Below are 22,282 nucleotides of genomic sequence, written 5' to 3' on the forward strand. Positions count from 1 at the left end.
AAGGAAAAACTGGATAGCTTCCTCACACATCTCAACAACTTACACCCCAAAATACAATTCACTATGGAAATAGAAGCCAACAACCAACTTCCCTTCCTTGACGTCCTAATCTACAAAAAACCTGATGGCTCCCTAGGACACACTATCTACCAGAAAAAAACACACACCAACCGCTACTTACATGCACAATCACACCACCACCCTGCACAAATAAACTCCGTAGCCAAGACTCTCATCTCCAGAACCAAACGCCTGGCTGACAAAGACCACTTGACAACTGAGTTACAGAATCTCTCAAATGTGTTAATTGCCAATGGATACCAGCAAAACAGGATTACGAAGCTAATCCAAAAGGAAACACCCCCCAAAAACCAAGACACAGAAGAAAACAATGGCATGGCCCTCCTTCCTTATATCAAGGGCACTACAGATAAAATTAGCAAAATCCTCCATAAACACAATATCAAAACAGCCTTTTGCACCAACCAAAAAATAGCCAATATCCTCAGAAACCCCAAGGATAAAATCCAGTTGGAAAACCAAGGGATCTATGAAATACCCTGCAAAGTCTGCCCAGCCACGTACATTGGACAAACAAACAGACGAATAAATGCACGTATCGCAGAACACAAGAATGCCGTCAAAAAAGAAGAAAAAACTTCCTCTCTTTTCCAACACATGAAAGAAACAGGACACGAAATTAATTTTGCAGATTCCAAATTGCTCTTTAACACGGAACATCACCACAAGAGAATAATCATGGAAGCCATCGAGATAGAGAAACACCCTCACAACATGAACAAGCGTGACGACACATCCCGCTTGCCAGACATCTGGAAATTAGCCCTCCCCACAAAAACTGACACCAGATCCAGAGGCACACAGAACGCCAACACCAATCAACCACACCAGACCCAAACCCAGACCCTCTCCACAGATGAATTACTGACACCATCCAGTAGCCAATCCATGGTGGCACCTCCGGATGCTGCACCCCCCTGCAATCCCTACACAGATCTGGCTGACACAAGCCACAAAACCACAGCTCGCCCCTATACACGAAGCCAAGCCAAAGCACAACTAAGTGCAATACAGCCATCTTCTCAGGAAAACTCTTCACAAAGTTCAAGAGGTCAAGACACAAAGACTTTAGCAACTAATCCACACCTAATGACCCACCTAAGTGGTACTCAGGATATCACTCAAGAAATCACTCAAGGTATCTCTCAAGTAATTAAGGAACAAAAGAAGAAAAGGCACACTAGCCTGGGAACTTCCTCTCTGCCCAGAACATTGGAGGCTAGACACCACACCCCCTCTACAGTATTTATAGGAACTCAAACATTGAGATCCCGCTCTGTTCCAGTAACAAGAAGCCGAAAGCACCAGCCTGAAGATGACGAGTGAGACCTCGTCGAAACGTCGCCTAGACACCCCAACTTTTACACGGGAAGACACCCGAGGACACCAAAACCTGCATTCCTGTACCCGTGAAAATCTACGAAAGCAAATATATATATATATATATATATATATATATATATATATATATATAAATAAATAAATAAACAGGCCAGGTTTTCTATAGATTGCTTACTCAGGCTATGACTATTAAAAACATTTAAAGAGAGCTACTTAATGTCAAATTGACTGTTGCTTTATTAAGCTCTTGGAATGAACTCGATGGCAGCCAAGAAGGTATTACATGGTCGTTTGTAAATCAAAGGTGCTATGGCATTTTCACAAGGTGTGTGCTTGAATTTCTCTGTTCCTTGTTTGGATTTCTCAGCTTCTCTAGAAATGAAGAGTTACCTAAATGTCAAATAGGTTCTTTCTGATTTAGAAGCCCAGTTAAGTCCCACTTTGCACCATAGTGGGTGTCATTCAAGTAAGCATTTCTCAGAGTAAAGGTAAAGGACCCCTGGCCATTGAATCCATCTTGCTTTACTGGCCGAGGGAGCCAGCGTACAGCTTCCGGGTCATGTGGCCAGCATGACTAAGCCGCTTCTGGCGAACCAGTGCACGGAAACACTGTTTACCTTCCCACCCGAGTGGTACCTATTTATCTACTTGCACTTTGACGTGCTTTTGAACTGCTAGGTTGGCAGGAGCAGGGACCGAGCAATGGGAGCTCACCCCGTCACGGGGATTCGAACCACCAACTGAAATTAATGAACATGACTTAGTTACACCCATTCATTTCGATAGGTGTGCTCTGACTAAAACTTTGTTGAATACCAGCCAAGGATCTGGTTTTTATCCCCAAAGAACCCATTGAAAACCCTTCCCCCTATCAATGATGCCCTTGGTCCTCTTTGTTCTTTTCTTAGGAGCTGCCTCACTTGTTTGCTATGTCTTGTAAAAGCGTAGCTCCACTTTATAAATTAACTTATTGTAATGACTCCCCACCCCCCACCTCCGTCTGCGCTGCACTTTGGCTGCTTTCCACATTCCCCTTGGCTCAGAATGATTGATAGTGAAACTGTCCTTGAAGCAGTGCAGGAATGCTAAGCTTTTTTGTTCGAAGCCTGGTCTCCTCCAGTGAAATACCTTCTTTCAGTCTCTCTGTTCCGTTGAAAATCATATTCTTATGGAGGAATGAAATTTAGCAGGTTTCCCAACCACTGGGTGTTATCCTCTGGGAATGCATCTCCAACAACCTCCAATTAATGGGGTTGATTTGGCATCATTTGGGCCACAGATCTGGCAAAGGGATGACCAGCGTGACCTTGCATGTTAGAATCAGAATCCCCATGAAATTCCTATGAAGTAAGGAGCAATGGGTGGATGTGTCCCTCATAGTTTTTCTCCTCTCCAAATCATATACTCTTAGAATTGGGAAGGACCCTCAAGCATCATCTAGTCCAATTCCTTGCAATGCAAGAATCGCAACTAAAGAATCCCTGATAGATGACCATCCAGCCTCTCCAACAAAGGAGGTTTGAAAACTCCGACTGCAGGCCTCAGTCTGGTGGCATGTTAAACATCAATTTTGGGTGCACAGTTCTGTGACCACTGACGTATGTTACATGCTGCTGAGGAGCATCTGATGCCTTGCTTTGAGGTCCTTCTTATTGTGACGAGGTGCTTACAGAGGGTTCTGATTATTTATGGCAGCAGGCATATCAAGTTGTTAATAGCAGAAGGCACTGTAGCTGCCCAATGCTGCCTGTTCCAGCCCTATAAAAGTGGACTAGTTTTTAAAACCTTTGACAGATTTACACTCTAGTAGCTGCCATGTCGTATTTCTAATAATGGAGCATCTGTGGGCTGCTGCTTGCCTTTTCCATTACTGTCTGAATAGCTGCACTTGGTTTGGTGTGTTTTGCAGGGCCAAAAGTATTTGCCTGTCATTATGATGTATAGTGCACAACCAACAAAGCAGTTTATCATCAATATCGATGATGTCTCTGGTATTTCATTCTGGTATTCCTTCCTTCCATAATCTGGAGGAAGAGCTTCCAGACTATATTTTAAATAATAATGATGATGATGATAATGATGATGATAATAATAATAGAGAACATTAAGTGACTAAATCAATGTGGCCTTTCATCCCAGCAGCTAACCAAGCACAAATCTATAACTACTTAGGTTTTTGATGAGGCAATGGAGACAATTAGAGAATGATTTTCTCTTGTACTATAAACTAGGTGTTGGATTGATGTGTGTAATTGCATTAGAAATTATTTAGTCAGCATGCATTTATGAGCCTGGCACCCTGGGCCCAAAAAAAGCTGCAGGAAAATAAGTTTCATTGCCACCGAAACTGCTGCATAATCGTTTAAAACATAAATATTTGGCTGCCCTGTTGTTTGCCATGGAAAAAAGAACGTTCCAGTCTTGCAATGTGCAACTAGTACATTTTATATTGGCATATAAATGTGTGCTTTTTACTTTAATTGTTTAGAAAACATTGCATAGGTGGTATCTAACAACAGGAAGATTAGACAGAATCTAGACAGTTTAAGTGATCATTGCTAGTGATGTTGAGCTTCTGTAGTAACTCTATTGCACATTTTATGGGCATGCCCCAAATTACTAAAACTCTACATTCATGGAAATACTGTAGGTCATGATTTACTGGAAAATTGTTTGGTGCCCAGGGTAATTTTTGAGGTAACAGGGAAGTTCTTGAGATAACAGCTCATTGCTAATTGCAGATTGGATGGCTGTTTAGACTCAGAAAACAGAACCCTCTATTCTTTGGGTGTATGGATACCAAGGGTATGGAACATAGATTATATGACAAACTTAACAGCTATGGTAAGTGTCAGAGGGTAACTTCCAATGATGTCTGCATGGTCATACACTTAGAGGCAGAGTTCATTTGTACCTAACACTTACCTAACCCATGACGTAGCACAGATGAGCAAATGCATGGACTTCTGGGGAGAAGTTCGTGGCTCCTTTGCTCCTTTGCTCCTTCTCTGGTCCTTCTGCTGCTGTGCAGTGCTTAGTGTAGTTTGGCTTAGTGTATCAACTGAATCCAAGTGTGTGGTGTAGCTCTCTCCAGGCAAACCATGAACTGTGAACCATAGGGCAAACCTTAGTTAAAGCTTGTGGTTTGCTTGGAGAGAACTAAACCGTGAGCCTTGCTTCAGATGACCTGCTAAACCAAACCATGGCTTCGTTCAGCACAGTAGCAGAAGAGTTGGAGGAGGAACAAAGCAGCTGTGATCTCCTCTGGGAGCCCACATGTTTGCTCATTTGCACTAAGCCATGGTTTGGCTTAGCGTTACATGCAAACTGGAACGTTATGCATTGGAACAACAAAGTTCAAGGCGCTATAATAAATTCATTTACTTACTGGAGAACATATAGTTCAAACTTGACTTATGTTAAGACTGAGATTAATACAATATGTCAGAATATGTAAATAGAGTGAGTGATATTTATTAAATTATTCATCATGGAAGTTATGCTAAGTTATAAACTGTTTTGTGATTTTTTTAAACTATGAAATATGCATTTTACAATTTTCATTATCAATGTGCCTTAATGGTCACAGGACACAGATTACAATTTTGGACTCTGTGGCTCCTTCCATCTTCTGTTACTTTGTAACCAGTGATATTTGCTTTTAATCACACTTCTTATATTTTGGGTGGAAAGAACCTTGATGACAGGCAGCCAAGATGCCTTTACCAGATTAAACAGATATCCAAACACCCAATCTAGAAGATATCCTTAGAACATGCCAGCACAAACATACAATTATCCTCCTTTGAGATAATATGTTATGTTTCAGCAGGCTGGCTAAGCAATGTTGATCATGAGACCATAAATATAACTTGAAAGGGGTTTAATAAAAGTATTGAGGACTGGATTCTACTGTCCCAGGAATTTTGACCAGAATCAAACCAGTTGCTTTAAATGCACTGCTAACCTAGGGGTTCATGCATTCATTCATTCCCTTTGACTGGCAGTTTCCTACAGTTTCAGAAGATGTTTGATATGTGGCATATGGATGTGGTGGTGATGGAACACCTCTCCAAAGTTCATTTTGGCACACGAAACTAGCTGCAATGTTCTTTGGGTCCAGGTGCTTGTTTACAGACCAGATAATTTCCTGCTGTGGAAGTGAAAGCATTTCTTGTGTAACATCAAGGACCTCTCCAGTTATCTGCTGACATCGGCAACAAAACTACTTCTGATAATGTATTTTCTGATGGCCATTACCACTACTTTTCTTAGTCCAATATCTGAAGGCAGTCACTTTATTTCTCTGGACTAACTTAATTTAAAAATGTTTTGGGGTGTTGTTGTGTTGTTGTTGTTTTGGACACTCACCAGCTTGCTAAAACCATGGAAGTAAAATGCCAAAGTTGTCTTAGCATTATTGTTCTCCCATCTTGTCAATGCAGACAGAATTCTGCTTCGTGGGGCAGGGGAAATCAGACTTCAGACAGTCTAGGACTGGATCCAGACACATCAAAGAAGTGATTTAGTTAAATGAGTGGTAAACTTCACACAGGGAAGTCCTGTTGGCAGAAAGCAGGACTCCACAGCGCCATCTGGTGTTATAGTGTTATAATGCATATAAAGCGCTTTATCTTTACAAATGTAGCTGAGTCCTAGGAAAGGCTTTTGAAAGGTATATAATATTTCAAAATGTCATCATGGAAATTTGTAGCAATTGTTTTTGTCTAAACATGATTGATCTAGCAGGACCTTTAGTATTGACATATATTTTGAGCTATTTAGAGAATTCTAGAGAAACAAAGGATAACACTACTTCTTAGGTTTGTCAAGACATTTGTATTAATATGTGCCCACATTTCACAGATAAATTTGAAAGGATCACACACACTTAAAATGCAGGCTTTGGTCAAAATAGGAGGGACACTGCATTTCTACCAGTAAGTTCTGGGCACAGCCAAGGACTTCTAAGTTTTATTTCAGTTGAACAAGTGAGCATGTGTTTCACCAATTCTCAATGAAACCATTCTGATTTTAACATGTTAAATTTTGACTGAATGGTGCCCTCCTTTGGAAAACTCTGGCCCCTCTTATTTATTTTTACAACTAACTGAAGAAATTGGGCCAGTTCAGATAAAACAATCTTGGCATAATTTATTTATGAAACAAAAAATGAGCATTGTGCTGAACACCACCCCCTTCTCTCCTTCCATTGTGTGCTGGTTTAGGTGCTTGTCTAATGATTTGTGCCCTGTTATACAGAAACCAGTAAATTGTGCCTTAGTCTCTGCCTACTAACCAGGATATGAAAACTAGAAATGGATCAGATTCTGTGTTTGTTCTTAGTTTAATAAACCATGGTTTATTGAGCCAAGATCATTACTTCTGAACTGGCCCACTATTTAAAGTTTGAAAAGTGAACCTTTGGACCCTTATGAAAAAAATGCAGCAATCCTTGCCAGGTCTTCAAAAGTTTTGCTTTTTATATAAATCCTTGTCTCGATGTGATAATGTAGCTAAATATTAACACAGCACCACTTTGTTTGGTAGATGTGATCTTCAACTCAGATGCACTGCAAATAGTTTCCCCAAAGCTTTACACAATTATAAAAAATTCATGTTTTGTGAGAATCAAGATGCCATCAAGATGTTTATAAAACAAAAATGTAAATTACATCTTTCAAATTATAAGCACCCAAGAAGCATAGTGTTCACTATTCTCATGCCTGAAGGATACTGGCACACACTCAGTGAAGGATAATACTTATAATATATCCAAACAGAATGAGGGAAGCTGTCTTGTTTGTAGTGATATATAATCTGATACACCTTTTTTTGGCTAAGGAACAGGACAAGTTATTTATGAAATGCAAGTGTTCACAGCAATGACAAATTAGGGCCGCTAATTAGCAAGTGAATCCGTATTCAAGCCTGAGAAAGTCCAGATGTGGAATTAGTTGGGGCTGAGGCAGCTAACATAAGAGTACAGAAGATTCCTAGTGACTCACAGTTGAACTCTGGGTCAAACTCCAAAATGAAAAAAACATGGTTGGGATGGTAAGGAAGCAGACAGTGGTGGAGGAAGAACTGGGAACTCATGGACAGAGACAGGATCAAGAGTCTATGAAAGCAATACACCATTTTTAGTTTTTTGGGCCAGAGGAGGGTTTCTGTAGGAAACTGTAAGTGTACAGAGACAGCATTGGAAGTCAATGTGAATGTTACATGGTGAGGAGAAGGACAAGTGAAACCTGTGTAACCTTTTATGTGATTCCTGCTTCTATTAGATATTTGAACTGGCTCTTGTGATCAACCAATCAAATGCTTATGGGTGGGGCTACTGAGTATGGGTGGGGCTACTGAGGGTGGCCCGTGAATCTAACTGGGCTATGTAGTAGTAAGACAGCAATAAGCAACACTGATGTGTTTCAATGACCTCTTTTCTTTCCTAGGATCATCTCTCCATTCATGAAGTGCGATGATGACATGTGAAAATATCTGCAACAAAATATGATTAGTCATGGCCATAAAATTAAAGACCTCTTAATATTATGTCAGTTTCTTATTTGGAGGAACAGACTGATTAGTGAAAGAGAATATGTCTTCTGTTGAGAGTGCAATATCAAGATGGAACCTCAGGCATGTCAAAAGAATAGCTGACCTCTTGGAGCCAGTGGCCTCACCTAGCGATGCTAACAGGTTTTCACCAGATAAATCCATCAGTGGCATAGACCGGTGCTTACACATTCCTGGAAAAGCAGACTCTGCTTATAGTTCTTTCTCGGGTGGCTCAAATATCCCAGAGTGTCCTGTCCTATTTTGCTATAATGAGCATGATTCTCTGCCTCTAGAGCAGCTATCATATATGGACTCAGGATATGTTAGAGGCATTTATAATCCCAGTGCAATAAAACCAGCATTTAGACAGATGTATGAAGACAGGGCAGCGGGCAGCCACTATATATTGGAAAATTCTGGCCTTGGCAAGCCATATGGAAGCACTTCTGCCCATGGGATGCCATACCAACCATCACCACCATTGGCTAGATTTCCATCTCCTCACCCACCATCCCCACCAACTCGAGTTGATAGCTATAAAACAAACAGAAATGTAAATCCTGGAATTTGCTTTGACCCCAGTATGCAAGCAGATGTGTGCATTCAAGATACCGACTCTCCAGCAAACTATCACAATGATTACTGGCTCTCTAGATGGGAGGATGAAAGCCCAGTCACAGAAGAGGGTGAGAGTTTGTATCCTGTCAGTCAACATATCTCTAGGAATACCAGCTCCACCATATCCACCACACCTTTCATTTTTCAAGAAAATTTAAAATCTGGTTCTCTGGTCAAGACCCGGAATATTTCGTGTGCTCAAAATTCAGTCTGCTCTTATGCATTTCCTGAGCCAATGGAGTCTAAGTCCTCTCCATCACTACATACCAGCCACAACGCTGTTAATGATACACAAGAGAACAAACAGTATTTTTATGCCTGCAGTGTACACAAACCAGCCTTCGCAGCAGATCTGCCAAGCTGCGTGGCAGTATCCAGCACAAAGAAGGGGCAGCTTCATGGTGTTCTGCATCCATTCAAAGTTGCCGATTGCTCAGGATTGGGCCAGGATGAATATGAAAGCCGTTCAAACTTAAAATACGCTGACAGCTCTCTTTCCAACAAGGCTGTGTTAGGAATGATTGAAAGCCATGAAGGCAACAAGGAACATTTCTTCAGCTCTGAAGAAGGAAGCAGAGATGTCTGGCAAGCACTTCTAAATCAGCAATCCAGAACGCAGAAGCCACTGCCTCATGGTTTGGACCTCACAGAAACACCTCACTGGGAAGTCCAGGAGACAGCCAGCGCATTACCGTATTATGGTCACGATGCTGAGACCTCTGCTTCCCAACCACTGAATGGGTTTAGAAAAGCAAAGAAAAATGACATGGATAGCAGCCCTGAACTTCTGGTGAACTCCAGGCAAGAGGAAATGCTCAAGCCTGTTTGTTTTCCAAAGCATCATTTTTCTAAGAAAACTGAAAGCCAGCCCCCGGATGACTTTGCCAGTATAAAGATAAACAGAAAGACAACTCCTCTGCTTTACTATCTTTCTGGTGGGAAAAATCCCAGTTTTATGAGTCATGAAAATTGGACTCAAGGAGGAGGAGGAGATGATGTTGCTTTAAGATCTCCAAGGAACAATCTCCCAATCTCTGCAGAGCCGATAGAGATACCAAGGGACACCAACCCATGTGTGGATAATCCTGGCAGCGACCATGAAGGTCAAGTTCTAGAGAGTCCTGCATCATCCGTGGATGAGAAGTTCAAGAACGACTATCGGGAAAAACTCAAAGTTGCTCAAAGAAAGGTCCTGAGAGAAACCTCTTTCAAGAGAAAGGATTTACAAATGAGCTTGCCCGTTCGGCTGAAGCAGACACCGTCTTCAAGGCCATCCATTCAGCATCTCAGGTCTTTGTCATTATCTAGTACAAACGAGGACTCCAAGTTGATTCCTGCCTCCAGGCCACTGGAAAGCATCAGCAATGAGGAAGAATCAAAGAGGCCACAAGCTGCCCGAATTGGGGGAAGGAAAAGGGCTACCAAAGAACAGAAGAAAATCTCTTATTCTGAACCCGAGAAACTCAACCAGCTGGATGATCAGAGAGATCAAAGCATTTCATGGAGAAAGCAAAATGCAAGGTCCCGGTCCGATGAGATCAATGAACAAGACACTAAGATCATTAGAGGTAAAGCTCTGGAAAACCAGGGAAGGTCTCTTTCTAAGGCAGAACTGAAACAAATACAGCACAACGCACTTCTAGACTACATGGAACGGAAGATTGGGCAACGGCCTGCCATTGGGCAGAGCAGCGCACAGCAAAAGCCCCCTTTGCAACCGAGGACTTCAAATTCAAAGAAGTTTGTGGAAGACAGCACTTCCCATCCCAGTGCCAGCAGAAAGCTGAGGAATATGGATGGTTTCTGCCAGTTTCCTGTTCCAGGGAAGACTCAGGAGCCACCCTCTTTCCCTCCTAGTTTAACATCTACAACTGCTGCCACCATGACCGACAGACACAGCACCAGTTCTCCAGTGTTTGAAATGGCTAATGAAGGAAGTTGTGCCAGCAAGTGTGACTCAGCTAAAAGTCTTCTTCACTCAGGTTCTGTCTGCAGCAGAAGCCGAGGGAGATCAAAATCAACTCCTCCTCCTGTGCAGGTAAACCAAGTAGCTGTTTAGGTCACATCCACACATTTGTACCACTTTAATAGTCACAGCTTCCCCATAGAGATGCAACACCCAGCATCCTTAGTAAATTACAGTTCCCAGGATTGCGAAGTTGATGTGCTTGAAATGTTCTTTTAAGTGTGTGGTGTGGATGTGACCTAAGATATAACTTGCCACTTGCAATTGTATTACTGATAAGTTGCTATTATCAATTATCTAAATGTAGACCAGGGGCAGCAAACTTTTCCAGCAGGGAAAACTGTCCCTCAGACCTTGGGGGGGGGGGGAGGTTGGACTATATATTTTTTTGGGGGGGAGGGGGAGGAATGAACGAATTCCTATGCCCCACAAATAACCCAGAGATGCATTTTAAATAAAAGGACACATTCTACTCATGTAAAAACACGCTGATTCTGCAGGCTGAATTTAGAAGGCGATTGGGCCAGATCCGGCCCCCAGGCCTTAGTTTGCCTACCCATGATGTAGACCATGAAGGAGTGCAGTGCACCATCAGGATGCATTTTGCCTGGGTAGAAGTCCTCCTGTTGATTGTACTGGAAAGATAACACTGGAGTTTGGAAAGCACATTGAATAAAATAATAAGAAAGCATGTCTTTATTATGCATGGTGCATTCTAATAAATGTTAAAGAAAACTAGCATGAAATGTTAGTTCAGCCTCCTCAACTTAGGGCCCTTGAGTTGTTTTGCACTAGAATTCTCATCATCCACAACTATTGGTGATCCTGGCTGTGGCTCATGGGAGTTGAAGTCCAACAACATCTAGAGGGCAGGTTGAGAAAATCTGCTCTAATTCAGTAAACTGAACAGTTCCAATTCTTGGTAGCTTAAATTATTCTTAAATTATTTTCATTCTGATTTAAGAAGGGGCCTACCAAGAGTTGGAATTGTTCATATTATAGAATTAGAGCAAACCAAAAATGAAACTGATGATTTCATATCCTATACTTTCTCTGTTATTGAGACCATTGAGGCTTAATTTTGACTGTTCATGCCCAGTGCTGCTTGAATTGCAGCATTCTGTAATCTCTCCCCCTCTCATAATTTAATGCCATAAAGCAGAGCTACAGTATATCTGGAATTGTGCATTATTGAAATAAAGCGATCTTTGCAGGACTTAGGAATGTGAGGCTAAAAACTCCTGCAACACTTTCTTCTCATATCAGTAGCTCTTCTGTTCCATAGTTTCTAATACAGAAGAATTGGATAAAATTATATAATAAACTTCTGGTCTCCTAACTTCTTTTCACTTCTGACTTTTCCAGTCTGAATGTGCCAGCACAATCATGAACTCACCATAATTTTGTTCTTTCCAACAGCTTGGAGAGCTGCTTCATGAAAGTCCAATTGCCTATGTAAAATTCACTTGTAATGTGCAAATCTTGAGAGTAGTACAATTCCCTATATGGAAGTGAATTCTGATTAGGAAGTTTTGTCTTTTGCAAAGAGGTGCTTAGATACTATGCAAGGTATCCTGGCATAGGTGGTGAATCTTGATGGATTTCCATTCCTCAGAGAAGCTACACAGGTTCTGGAGCTTGCCATTCTGGAAGAGGCTCTGTTGTGTGAACTGCCCCAGCCTCACTGTCTTATACTCCCTGTTTAATACTCCCCTGGTTCATCCTCCGCCCCAACATCAGCTGTTGGCTTTTTTGATTTCTGTCATGCTCCATAAACCTTTTCCAGCTTCAGGGGAGAAATATGCACTTCTCAGTGCCAACATTTGGAGGACAATGTCTGTCAACAGTGCTGGAAAAACAGGATAAGGAAGGCAAACAGAGGCAAAAGGGAAAGAAAAAAATAGAGAAAGAGCAGTAGTGCTACCTACATATATAATAAGAAACTGTTCATAATCTCTTTGGCTTTCAGGGGAGAGAAAAAAGACTCCTGCTAAGGGTAGCTAGTCACTTTTTGTATTACGGATCAGGAAGCAGCAGGCAAATTCTGTTATTGGGCAAGATGGACCTTTGGTCTGTGTCAGGCTGAGGATAGTGCAGCTTAATATTTTCCTGGTATATGCCATTCAACAAATGAGGTTCCGGAGCATGGTAGAGTACTCTGGCACTATGCCTTAGAGAACTCTTAAGAGAGGGCTGGCTAAAGACCTTATGGACCTCAAGATGTTGTTGCATTCCAATTTCCATCATTCCTGACCATGGGCCATGGTGGTTGCTGGAGGGCTGCAGTTTCCCCATCTATGTGTATTACTACTTCAGAACCATGGAAAGTTTAGGGTCTGTCTTCTAATGTTTCTTCTACTGGAACTGAGCGACCTTCAGTCCAGTACCACCTCAACTACATATGACCTTCAACAAGTCATTGCCATTCAGTTTTGGTTCCATACTTGTGGTTTGGTAACCAGCTCTCTAGGTAGCTATTGCTCACAATATACTTACTAAATTATCAAGTACCGTATTTTTTCGTGTATAAGACGCCCCCATGTATACGACAACCCTATTCTTTGAGTCCAAAATTAAGAAATAAATATTTTAAACATTCTGTGTCTAAGACAACCCCCAATTTCAAACTTAAAAAAATGGGGGGAAATATAGTCTTATACACAGAAAAATACAGTATGTTATAAGCAAAAGGTTTGTAGAGCTTTTCAATATAAAATAAACGACATGCATCACCATGATTGAAAGAGATTCCTTCTAAGACTGCTCATTCTAAAGTAACCAGTAGCTTACATTATCCACCACAACCAGTTCCTCTTCAGTGATCTCGAGCAGACTTATTCTTACCACTAGAGTTGGACGAGCCTACTGGTTTTGGTTTCTCTCAGCTTCTTGTTTATTTAGTCTTTAAGTTCTCCAGATTTCCACATCACATTGTGATCTTTTTAAAAAACAAACACAAAAGTCCTCATAAAAAATTGCCAGCCTTTTACTGTGAATTTCTCAGAATAAAACATTTCTGTGTGCAATTTTCTGTAATATACATATTTCTGAAAGCAATTTTCCTTAACACGATGCATTTTCATATGTCATTTTCACTAATTTTCACTAATATATATGCAGCTTCATGCACACCTTGGTACACCTCATTTGGTACAAAATCTGGGCATTGCAAAATTCGGAAGAGTGTACATTTTGAAGGATAGCTACATTTTGGTGATAAAGATCCCTATCAAATGGCAGCGGAATGATAAAGATTTGGATTGTGAGCATTGGAATTTGGAATAGAACTCACCAGGATACATGTATGCTGCTGTGCTAAAATGATACAAATCTGCTTATTTTTTCTTATTTTCCAAACTTCATTCTATTTCTCTTGGTTATAGCAAGGAGCAAAATCCCTCTCTGACTGGCCATTATTTATTCAGGCACTTATTTTGCTGCTAAGAGTCACCTGGCTTTGCACACACATAGCCAAGCCTATCTGTGAGGACTAGAAAAGGGTTTGCTGCTGTCTGTGTGAAAGGTGGGATTCTCTGGAAGCTCAGTCTTGGACACAATATTCTGGAGGAAGCCAATGGATACAAGATGGTCAAATTAGCCATTTCATCTTGAGCCTGTGGCAGCCTCACAGAAAACACAGGTCCCTGATCATTTCTCAGTTTTCTGCTGGTAGCAAAATGTGGGAGTGCCATAGAAGAGGGTATTAAAAGACTTCCTTTCATATTTAGGGCTGAGAAATCTCTTCCTAGTCAGTTAGTATGCAAATGAAAAGTAGAGAGCTACAAAGTCATATGGAGAGGTCTCCTCATCATAAAACATGGTTGTTTTCCATTCCCAGGTTTTCTATAGCTCCACAGCCTGTCCTGCGTTGTCGGCTCAAGACCATGAATACTATCCCACGCACCCCAGGTAAACCAGCTCTTACGATTAGATTTTCACTGTGTTATGTCTTGATGAGAATAGGCTTTTCCCATGGGTTCATTCATGTGGAGAACCTAAGACAGGAATGCCCCATTTCAGAAGTTTGGCCATTGCATCTCAGAAGGAATTTCCATTTGCTTTTGGTTCCATTTCCATTGGACCCTAATGTTTTAGCTACTGTGATGGTCATGGAAATTGTTTCTGGGAGGCCATCGCTGTATGGGGTGAGTCATACATTAGGTTTGTAGCGTAAGTGCATCACTGGGAATGTGTCTCATGGTAAGAAGAACCCAGTTAAATGTCTGAACCAGCTCTTAATTCCACCCAAACATAAAAGTTTTTTCAGATACATCTGAGCAATTCTACCTGCCATGCTACTGTGATATAACACTGTGCAACTTTCCTATTGACCAAGCAATGCACGAAATCTCCTGGGTACAGTCACTTGCCCCACCATCATTTTGAGACGGTGTATGAGGACTGGGCAAATGTATGTTCAGGCTTTCTTATGAATGTGCACAGTTGCTGGCATAATGGAACTGCATTCTCCATTCAGTTCCCATTCATTTGTTGATCTGTCTCTTTGAAAACAAACAAGTGAATAACAAAACATCTGTATAACTGAAAGGGTTTAATGGTTCTGCCTTCTATGTAGCACACTTGGGATTGCAAATGAATGCAGTGGTTGCAGATATTGGTTTTAAAGAATACTCAGGATGGAATCAAGAATGAGTACAGTGAATTCAAGAGTTGGAGAGTGTGTTGTTTGGTGTGGGTGTTTTTTTTGGGGGGGGGCATTACCACAATATCTCTAACTTGGAGATTTCCCCTACATCAACCATCAAATTCAGGGATATTTGAAGAAAGCAAGAGCTTCTGGATCTTTAACAGCTCATGGAATTAATCCAGAAGAAGTCTTAATTTCTATCTAGCCATTTCTTTTTCCTTAGGAAGAACTTTATCTTGTGCATGCCACACTCCTTAGAATAAATGTTCATAAAACTGTCGTCTTGGTTCAGTAGAATCCAGTACAAATAAATTATTATTGTTATTGTTATTTATTTTCCTTAAGAGGGTCTTCACCAGTGAACAGGAAAATAAATAACAATAACAATTTATATGTACTGGTGTTTTTTTAAAAATCCTGTTTTTAAAAGGTCTTCACTGCAGGTAGAAAACTAGCACAGCCTTGAGGAAGCCATGTTGCACAAGTTCCCCTCTCCTAGTTTGGTAGGTTTTTTTGTTTGTTTTATTTTTAATTGCAGGGAGTTTTTGACATGAGGCAGCATTGAAAAAATATCATGATCTACCTGGAGTCTGGAGTAGTACAATCCACTCTGCCACACTTCAAGATTCTGCAAACTTATTCTGCTGTATATGTAGATCAGACTTGTCATTTTCTGCAAGTGAGTAATAAACACATGCAAGAAAAGCCCCTAGAAACGCAATGTAAACAGCGGCAGAGGAAGACGCTCGGGCACCTGGGGCGTCGGGGGCAGAGCGAACCACCCATCCCTTCCCTATGGGCGCCATGGGCCCTACGCTGTCCAGTCCTTATGGGTACCGTGTGCCTCGTGCAGCAGGGGGCACGTGGCGCCCATAGGGACGGGGTGTGCAGCGCCGACAGGGAAGGCACAGAGCGCACGGTGCCCATAGGGACAGGGTGCACCACGGGGTCTCAGCCACCCTACAGCTGAGAAAAACCCCACCCCACCCTACCCTCCCACTATATATAAGGGTCTGGTGATTTCTGTTTCAGTGTATCTGAAGAAGTGTGGGTGCACACGAAAGCTTATACCCAGAACAAACTTAGTTGGTCTCTAAGGTGCTACTGGACAATTTTTTAATTTTTTAATTTATTTCGACTGTTGTTTGAGTCTCTCATGGGCCTCAAAATGTGAAGAAGAAAAAATGTGAAATGGCTGCAAATGGAGCAGAGGAAATTCCTTTCCATATTCCAAAAGTGCAAACAGTAGTTCTGTTGCCCATTATTTGAGATCATAGCTCCACCATCTGATCTCCTGTTGAAACAGCATTTGACTTGCAAGGGAGAGACATGCCTAAGGAGAACAAAATGGAAGTTTCCTCTCGATCTGTTTATAACTCTTAAGATGCGTGCTTAAAATAGAACTTTAAAACCAAAGGGAATTTTGGCACAGATGCAGTATAAAAAGATAGGTTAAAACTCAAGTTAAGTGAAGGATGGAAAAATATTTAGATGTAAGATTATCCCATCAGTAAGCACAGATTTATAGACTGTGGATGATACATTTTATTATCTTTCACTGACAGAGAAAGCCACAGGCCTGACTTAGAATAGCACACTTCAACCTTCATCAGCTACCTCCATTTCCCGCACCCTTTAAATTTTTCAGTTCCTTTCCAGAACGAAATGTGGTACCATAACTGCATTCCAGTGCATTAGGATTCCAACTTCAAAGCATCTCATAAAAGTGCTTCAGATTTATTAGGTTTGCACAGTCAGCTGCTCTAAAGGAAGGGAACACATCATTTTATAACCCACCTGCCCCCAATATACGCCTGTTATCTGATGGTAGGGACATCTGCTCTTTTAATGTGTGCATTAATATAGCAAATGAACAAGTTATTTGCACGCACACAAAAAGCTGGTGTTCATTACCTAAGGCGGTTGTTGCCCTGGGCAGAAGCAGGACAGCTAAACACCCTTGAGAGGGAATAGCTAAGTGATCACATAGAAAGCCTTACACAAAATCAATTTGCGTGTGTCAGTTAACATTGACGATGAGGAATGAGGCCAGGGAGAGGCTAGTGCTGCAGCAAAAGGCTGCTGAACACGCCCCCTCTGTGGCACCTGGTTGGATGGCCACAGGAGGGGGCGTGAGCACCAGCCAGGTGAGCTGGAGGCAGGGGGCAAATGCCCCCCTGCTGGGTGGTGCTCGGGCTCCCGCCCACAACCACTCCCCTCTCTTTCAGGGAGGAGAGTCTTTAACATCACTGAGGGTGTGCTTACCTAGCAGATTTTACATATGAATAAGTAACAATTTGGGTATCAGAGAAATTCCAGGTGCTTGCTTTTCATACTCAGGTTGCTGCTCAGGTTATGAATCTTCAAAATTTTAGTTTTTATTTTTCATTTTCTCAGTGCAAGTGCTTCTCTACTGTTTCCATTTGGCGCTAGGTGGGGAGGGAAGCCTCATTCTGTAATTAGACAATGGAAGCTGGTCTGTTAGGGCAAAGCATGAATGAAATGAAGTGACTTTGCTTTTTAAAATATATATTTGAAACCAAACTTTAGCTCCCCATCAAAGGAGAAATTGGAAGCTGATCCATCTGACAAAACACATGCTCTGGTGGCTGCAAAGCAAAGTGCTGGAAGAAGAGGGGAATCTATGGGAGAACCTGAGACCTCTGAAATGGCTAGACTGTCCCCATTGAGCCAAAGTACGGATCAGCTTCCCCATCTGAAGAGTTGGCATATTTCCTCTGGGCTACAGATGGGCAAAGACTGGCAAGGAGAAAAGCATCCAAATATTTTGCAGCATTGTGAGCCTGCATCATCTGGGCTCAGACAGCCACACATGGAAGCTGTTGGAGGACAAAGGGGGTCAAATTCAACAGTCCATGAACTGAAACAATCCCCTACCACAAATAAAGTCTCGCACGCTTTCCCAAGTGTAAGCAGTGTACCCCTGCTTTCGGTTGGCAGGTTGCCTTCTCCAAACCTACCTTTGGAGCCTCTTCATTCTTCATCAGCCCCTCCTGCTCCTGCTGAGATGGACGATGAGGTTTTTAAGGAGTCTTTCGGCAGTGGCTCAGATACAGCCTCTGACCTCCCTTCCCTCCACAGAGAAAGTAGGAGTTTTATTCTGAGCAGAAGAGCACCCCAGCCTGCCCCCATGCCTCCGGCTTCCACAGAAGGAAAGCAAGTCAAGGAAGAGCCTAGTACCAGGTAAAAATAAACATTCCCATTTGGGGCCAATGTGTTTCTATTTATTCTGAGCTGCCATGTTAACTCAGAGAGAGCACACATGCACATATAAAATGTACAATACATAGGAGACGATGCACTCTGCAACCCCCTGGGAAAGGCTCACAATCACTTTGGCCTGGAAAAGTGCCATTTTGAAGGAGAGGAACAGAATGTTGCTGACACTATAATCATGCTGGCCTCCCTCGACTGCTTCTTAATAATAGTCTTGAGTTTTGGGAACTGCTGGGACTGGAACTGGGGATGTTTGTTTCTGTGTGCTGCTGTCCCATGTGGCAGGCTATGAGAACTGCACCCTGGAGTATCTTCCTTGCTGCAAAGCATTCTCAGGCTCTGGACCAGCCTTCTCCATCCAGGCTCCAGGGGCAGACCCTACCACTAGGGGGCGTGATGCAGTCACCTCAGCTGACAGGTGCTAAGGGGCACAGATGACAGTGAGATGTTGGGAGGGCAGAGATGTGTGTGGTACACAGCATAGTCTGTGTGACCCTTAAGTCTGGGCCACATTCACACCATACATCTAAAGCATGGTTATACTATGCCTGAAGAATTCTATTGCATACAACACAACACAGTGGTGCCAATGTAACTCAAGTAACAAAAACAAAAGGTTTTGGGAGCACCTTTGTTACGAGCATGTGTGGTTAAATGTGGGGCAGGGGGTGGGAGAGCCTGAAAGACATTGCAGCCAAATATCTGATTTTTGCTTGATGCACAGAAATTAATTGGATGCCGCTTACTCTTCTGTCCATGCTAGGAAGCTTCATTTGTTGCATTTCTGTGTGATGGACACAGGAGCAGAATCAGTTGTGGGGAAAGGTATCAGCCCCACACAATTCCTGTTGTGTACTCAATGTACCTTTTCAGGGGCATGTACTTGAATAATCTGGTTTCCCCATTAATACTTGCTAGGTGTGATGCAGGCCTACTGGGTATGGCTCTGTGTGTGCACATGTGCACATGCTTATGTTTCTATATGATGGAAGAGAAGGCTGTGTGTGCTGCTTTGCCTTGCTGAAAGACAGTTGTGTTTCTGTTGTTGTTCTTAATAATAATAATAAAGCTGTTTATAAACCTACCAGTCATTAACCTGAAAGCAGGACTTAACCAGGCATGGAAGCTTGAGTGAGTACTCCATCCCTAGAACCCAGAGGCAAAGAAGAAACACAACAATTTTATACAGCTTTGTCTTTCTTCTAGCTTCCCTGTCCATGAGAAAGAAGAATCTAGTCTTGGAAATAGCAGAGAAGATGAGAATTCTCCTGAAAGTTCACATCGTGCAGACATGGCTCTTGACTTCCCAGCTTTCAAAGAACAGAACAGCAGACATTCTCATCTGAAGAAAGAACTAAGTGACAAATCCCAACTTTCCAGTGCTTCTGGAAGAACCCGGTGGCAGCAATTAGAGGCAAATAACGCAACCCATGACTCAGAGAGCAGGGCGTATTATTGCACTGCCTTGTTAGACAGCCAAGGACAGAGAAATACTAGCCATCCATTAGCAGATTCAAGAGCTCTGCAAGATGAGCATGACTGTAACTTTCCAGCACAAGGCACAGATTTATCTTTAGCACAGTCAATATCAACAGAGGACCAAAGGTGCGAAGACCTTGCGGTTGAGATTATTGCCAAAGACAAGTCTCTGGTTGACATCCTCACGCCCCATCCCACCAGGAAGACTGCTCTAGATCTCATGGAAGGCCTTTTCCCTGTCAACATTTCAATGCCAGGCAGATCCTGCAGAAGGAAGGAGGGAATTCAGTCTGTCCAAGAAAAAGAGTAAGTTTATATATTTCTTATTATTTGTTTTTTATTAAAGATTTTCTTGGGTTAGGAAAGTACATACACTGTAAGTTTATATGGCACAGAAAACCACAGGAACTATACTTTGGGTAAGGGCAGGGGAATCCCATCCTGTTTTGCCACCTGAGGTGCAATGGGAAGATGCTCTCTGGTATGCATGCTGCACAGAACTCATGTACCCTTGCCAGTCCTGCCGAAGCCTCACTTACTGGGTCATGTGGCTTCCAGGTACCAGAGAGATCTCATGAGGGTCTCCGCAAAAAATTGTGGGTCACTTACAAGATTTCACCAGAACCCACAGCATATGCTTCTTCCTCGCTTTGCCAGCAGGGAGGGGCACCTGTATTGGCTTCATACCCCACCCTGCAGGGAAATCATTTGGGAGGGGAGTCTCCTTATAACCCTGAACTCCCATTAAGAAAATTTACACCAGGGGTTCCTAACAAACTGTGAAGTGTGGTGACCCAGCAGACATTATAGTATCTTTGTTGAATTAGTAATACTTTGAATGCCATCCCAATGTTGGAGAGGCTGGGAAAGTGGTTTTGAGTGCTCTGTCTGAGCACTTTTTTGTGATCAGCAATATCTCTGTTAATACATTATTTGTCACATTGTTAAAGAAGCATTTATAATGATTGCTTTTTATTTTAACAGCCAAAGAAGCAGTGACTGTGCAGCAGACCCATCTCATGGGACTCAGAGTTTTCTTGAGCAAAGTACGGACCAAATTCTGAGTAAAAACAGAGAAAGTCTTGATGATCCAGACAGCATTACATCAAAGAAAGTAGGCAGACGAGTGACCATGCAATCCTGTATATGTTTATTCAGATAGAAGTTCTGTTGGGTTCAGTGGGACTTCCTCTCTGATATTTGAGTGTAATAGGCCTGGGGAAACTTCAGACAACCTTTGGACAACCATCCAGATCCAGATTTTGGAGGTTTCCTCAAGCCATGACACATGTCACACTAGCAGCCACCCTCCATCAGTTTCCTAAGCTTCCATGTTTGTCTGACTGCATCCTTTCATACATACATATAGACATACAGTGGTGCCCCGCAAGACGAATGCCTCGCAAGACGAAAAACCCACAAGACAAAAGGGTTTTTCGGTTTTTGCGTCGCTTCGCTAGACGATTTTCCCTATGGGCTTGCTTCGCAAGAAGAAAGCTCATAGGGAAATCTCCGGGGACCTCTTTTAAATGCTGGCGGTGGGGAGCAAAGCCTTTCGCCCCCCCTCCGGCCTTCAGAAGAGGTCCAGGAAGGCCGGCGGGGGCCGAAAGGCTTTGCTCCCCACCGCCAGCATTTTAAAAGTGGTCCGGGATAGCAGGGAAGCGCTTCCCGCTATCCCGGACGGCTTTTGAAGGCAGGCGGGGGGGGAGCAAAAACTTTTGCCCCCCGCCGGCCTTCAGAAGAGGTCCTCTGTATGTGAATGTGATGTGTATAGGAGGACATTAGCCCGAGAAAACAAAAGCACATGAAAACCAAATACCGTCTCAGCTGTGCCCAGTTACCTATTGATTTATGCAAGAGTTAAGCATGTGCTTCTTCCATTGAAATCAGTGGTGTTTTAACAAGGTTTAATTTGGCAGGCATGGTGCAAACATTCAGCTTTTCTGAAGTGACACACAAAGAAGAGCTATTACCATGAGGTTAAAAACCATTTTTGTCAGAATATTCACTAAGGAGTTAGCAACTTAGTTCCATTGCTTGTGCAGTTCTGATAAGTTTAAGTTGCCTTCCTTAACATCAACAGGTTTTTGCTTTTATTTTATCCTTTCCACTGGCGATGTTGTGGTGTCTTTGCCAGAAGATCTGGCATACATTGGTTCCGTTTTGAGTAAATGTGGTTTCTTGCCTCAGATTCTCCTGCTTAGAAATAGTTTCATGGCTGTGAACTGGGTGAGACCAGGCCACGAACCCTACATGAATGAGACCTGGCATCCCGTGGGAATATGATACGCTTCATTTTGAGATCTGGCAGCCCTTCCTATTGACAGGCTTGGTGTGTCATATTGGCTTTCACA

At 42.4% G+C, this 22,282-nt stretch overlaps 1 protein-coding gene and 1 long non-coding RNA gene across 2 annotated transcripts in view; one reads left to right on the forward strand and one right to left on the reverse strand.

The window, feature by feature from the left end:
• SHROOM1 (shroom family member 1) overlaps window positions 1–22,282 on the forward strand; it is a 45,457-nt gene that overhangs the window by 18,580 nt on the left and 4,595 nt on the right. The window contains exons 2-6 of the mRNA XM_083728342.1: window positions 7,875–10,636; window positions 14,403–14,473; window positions 17,763–18,416; window positions 19,656–20,234; window positions 20,913–21,042. Coding sequence (XP_083584468.1) covers window positions 8,021–10,636; window positions 14,403–14,473; window positions 17,763–18,416; window positions 19,656–20,234; window positions 20,913–21,042 — 4,050 coding nt within the window. The 5' untranslated portion in view covers window positions 7,875–8,020. The remainder of the gene's footprint in view (window positions 1–7,874; window positions 10,637–14,402; window positions 14,474–17,762; window positions 18,417–19,655; window positions 20,235–20,912; window positions 21,043–22,282) is intronic.
• LOC310839652 lies at window positions 7,828–13,518 on the reverse strand. The gene is made up of 3 exons (XR_014561587.1): window positions 13,409–13,518; window positions 11,121–11,213; window positions 7,828–7,920 (listed from the first exon to the last, which is right to left on the reverse strand). It is a non-coding gene; the product is annotated as an uncharacterized lncRNA (long non-coding RNA).

This window comes from Podarcis gaigeae, assembly GCF_964106915.1.
Source record: "Podarcis gaigeae genome assembly, chromosome: 2".
Taxonomy (NCBI): domain Eukaryota; kingdom Metazoa; phylum Chordata; class Lepidosauria; order Squamata; family Lacertidae; genus Podarcis; species Podarcis gaigeae.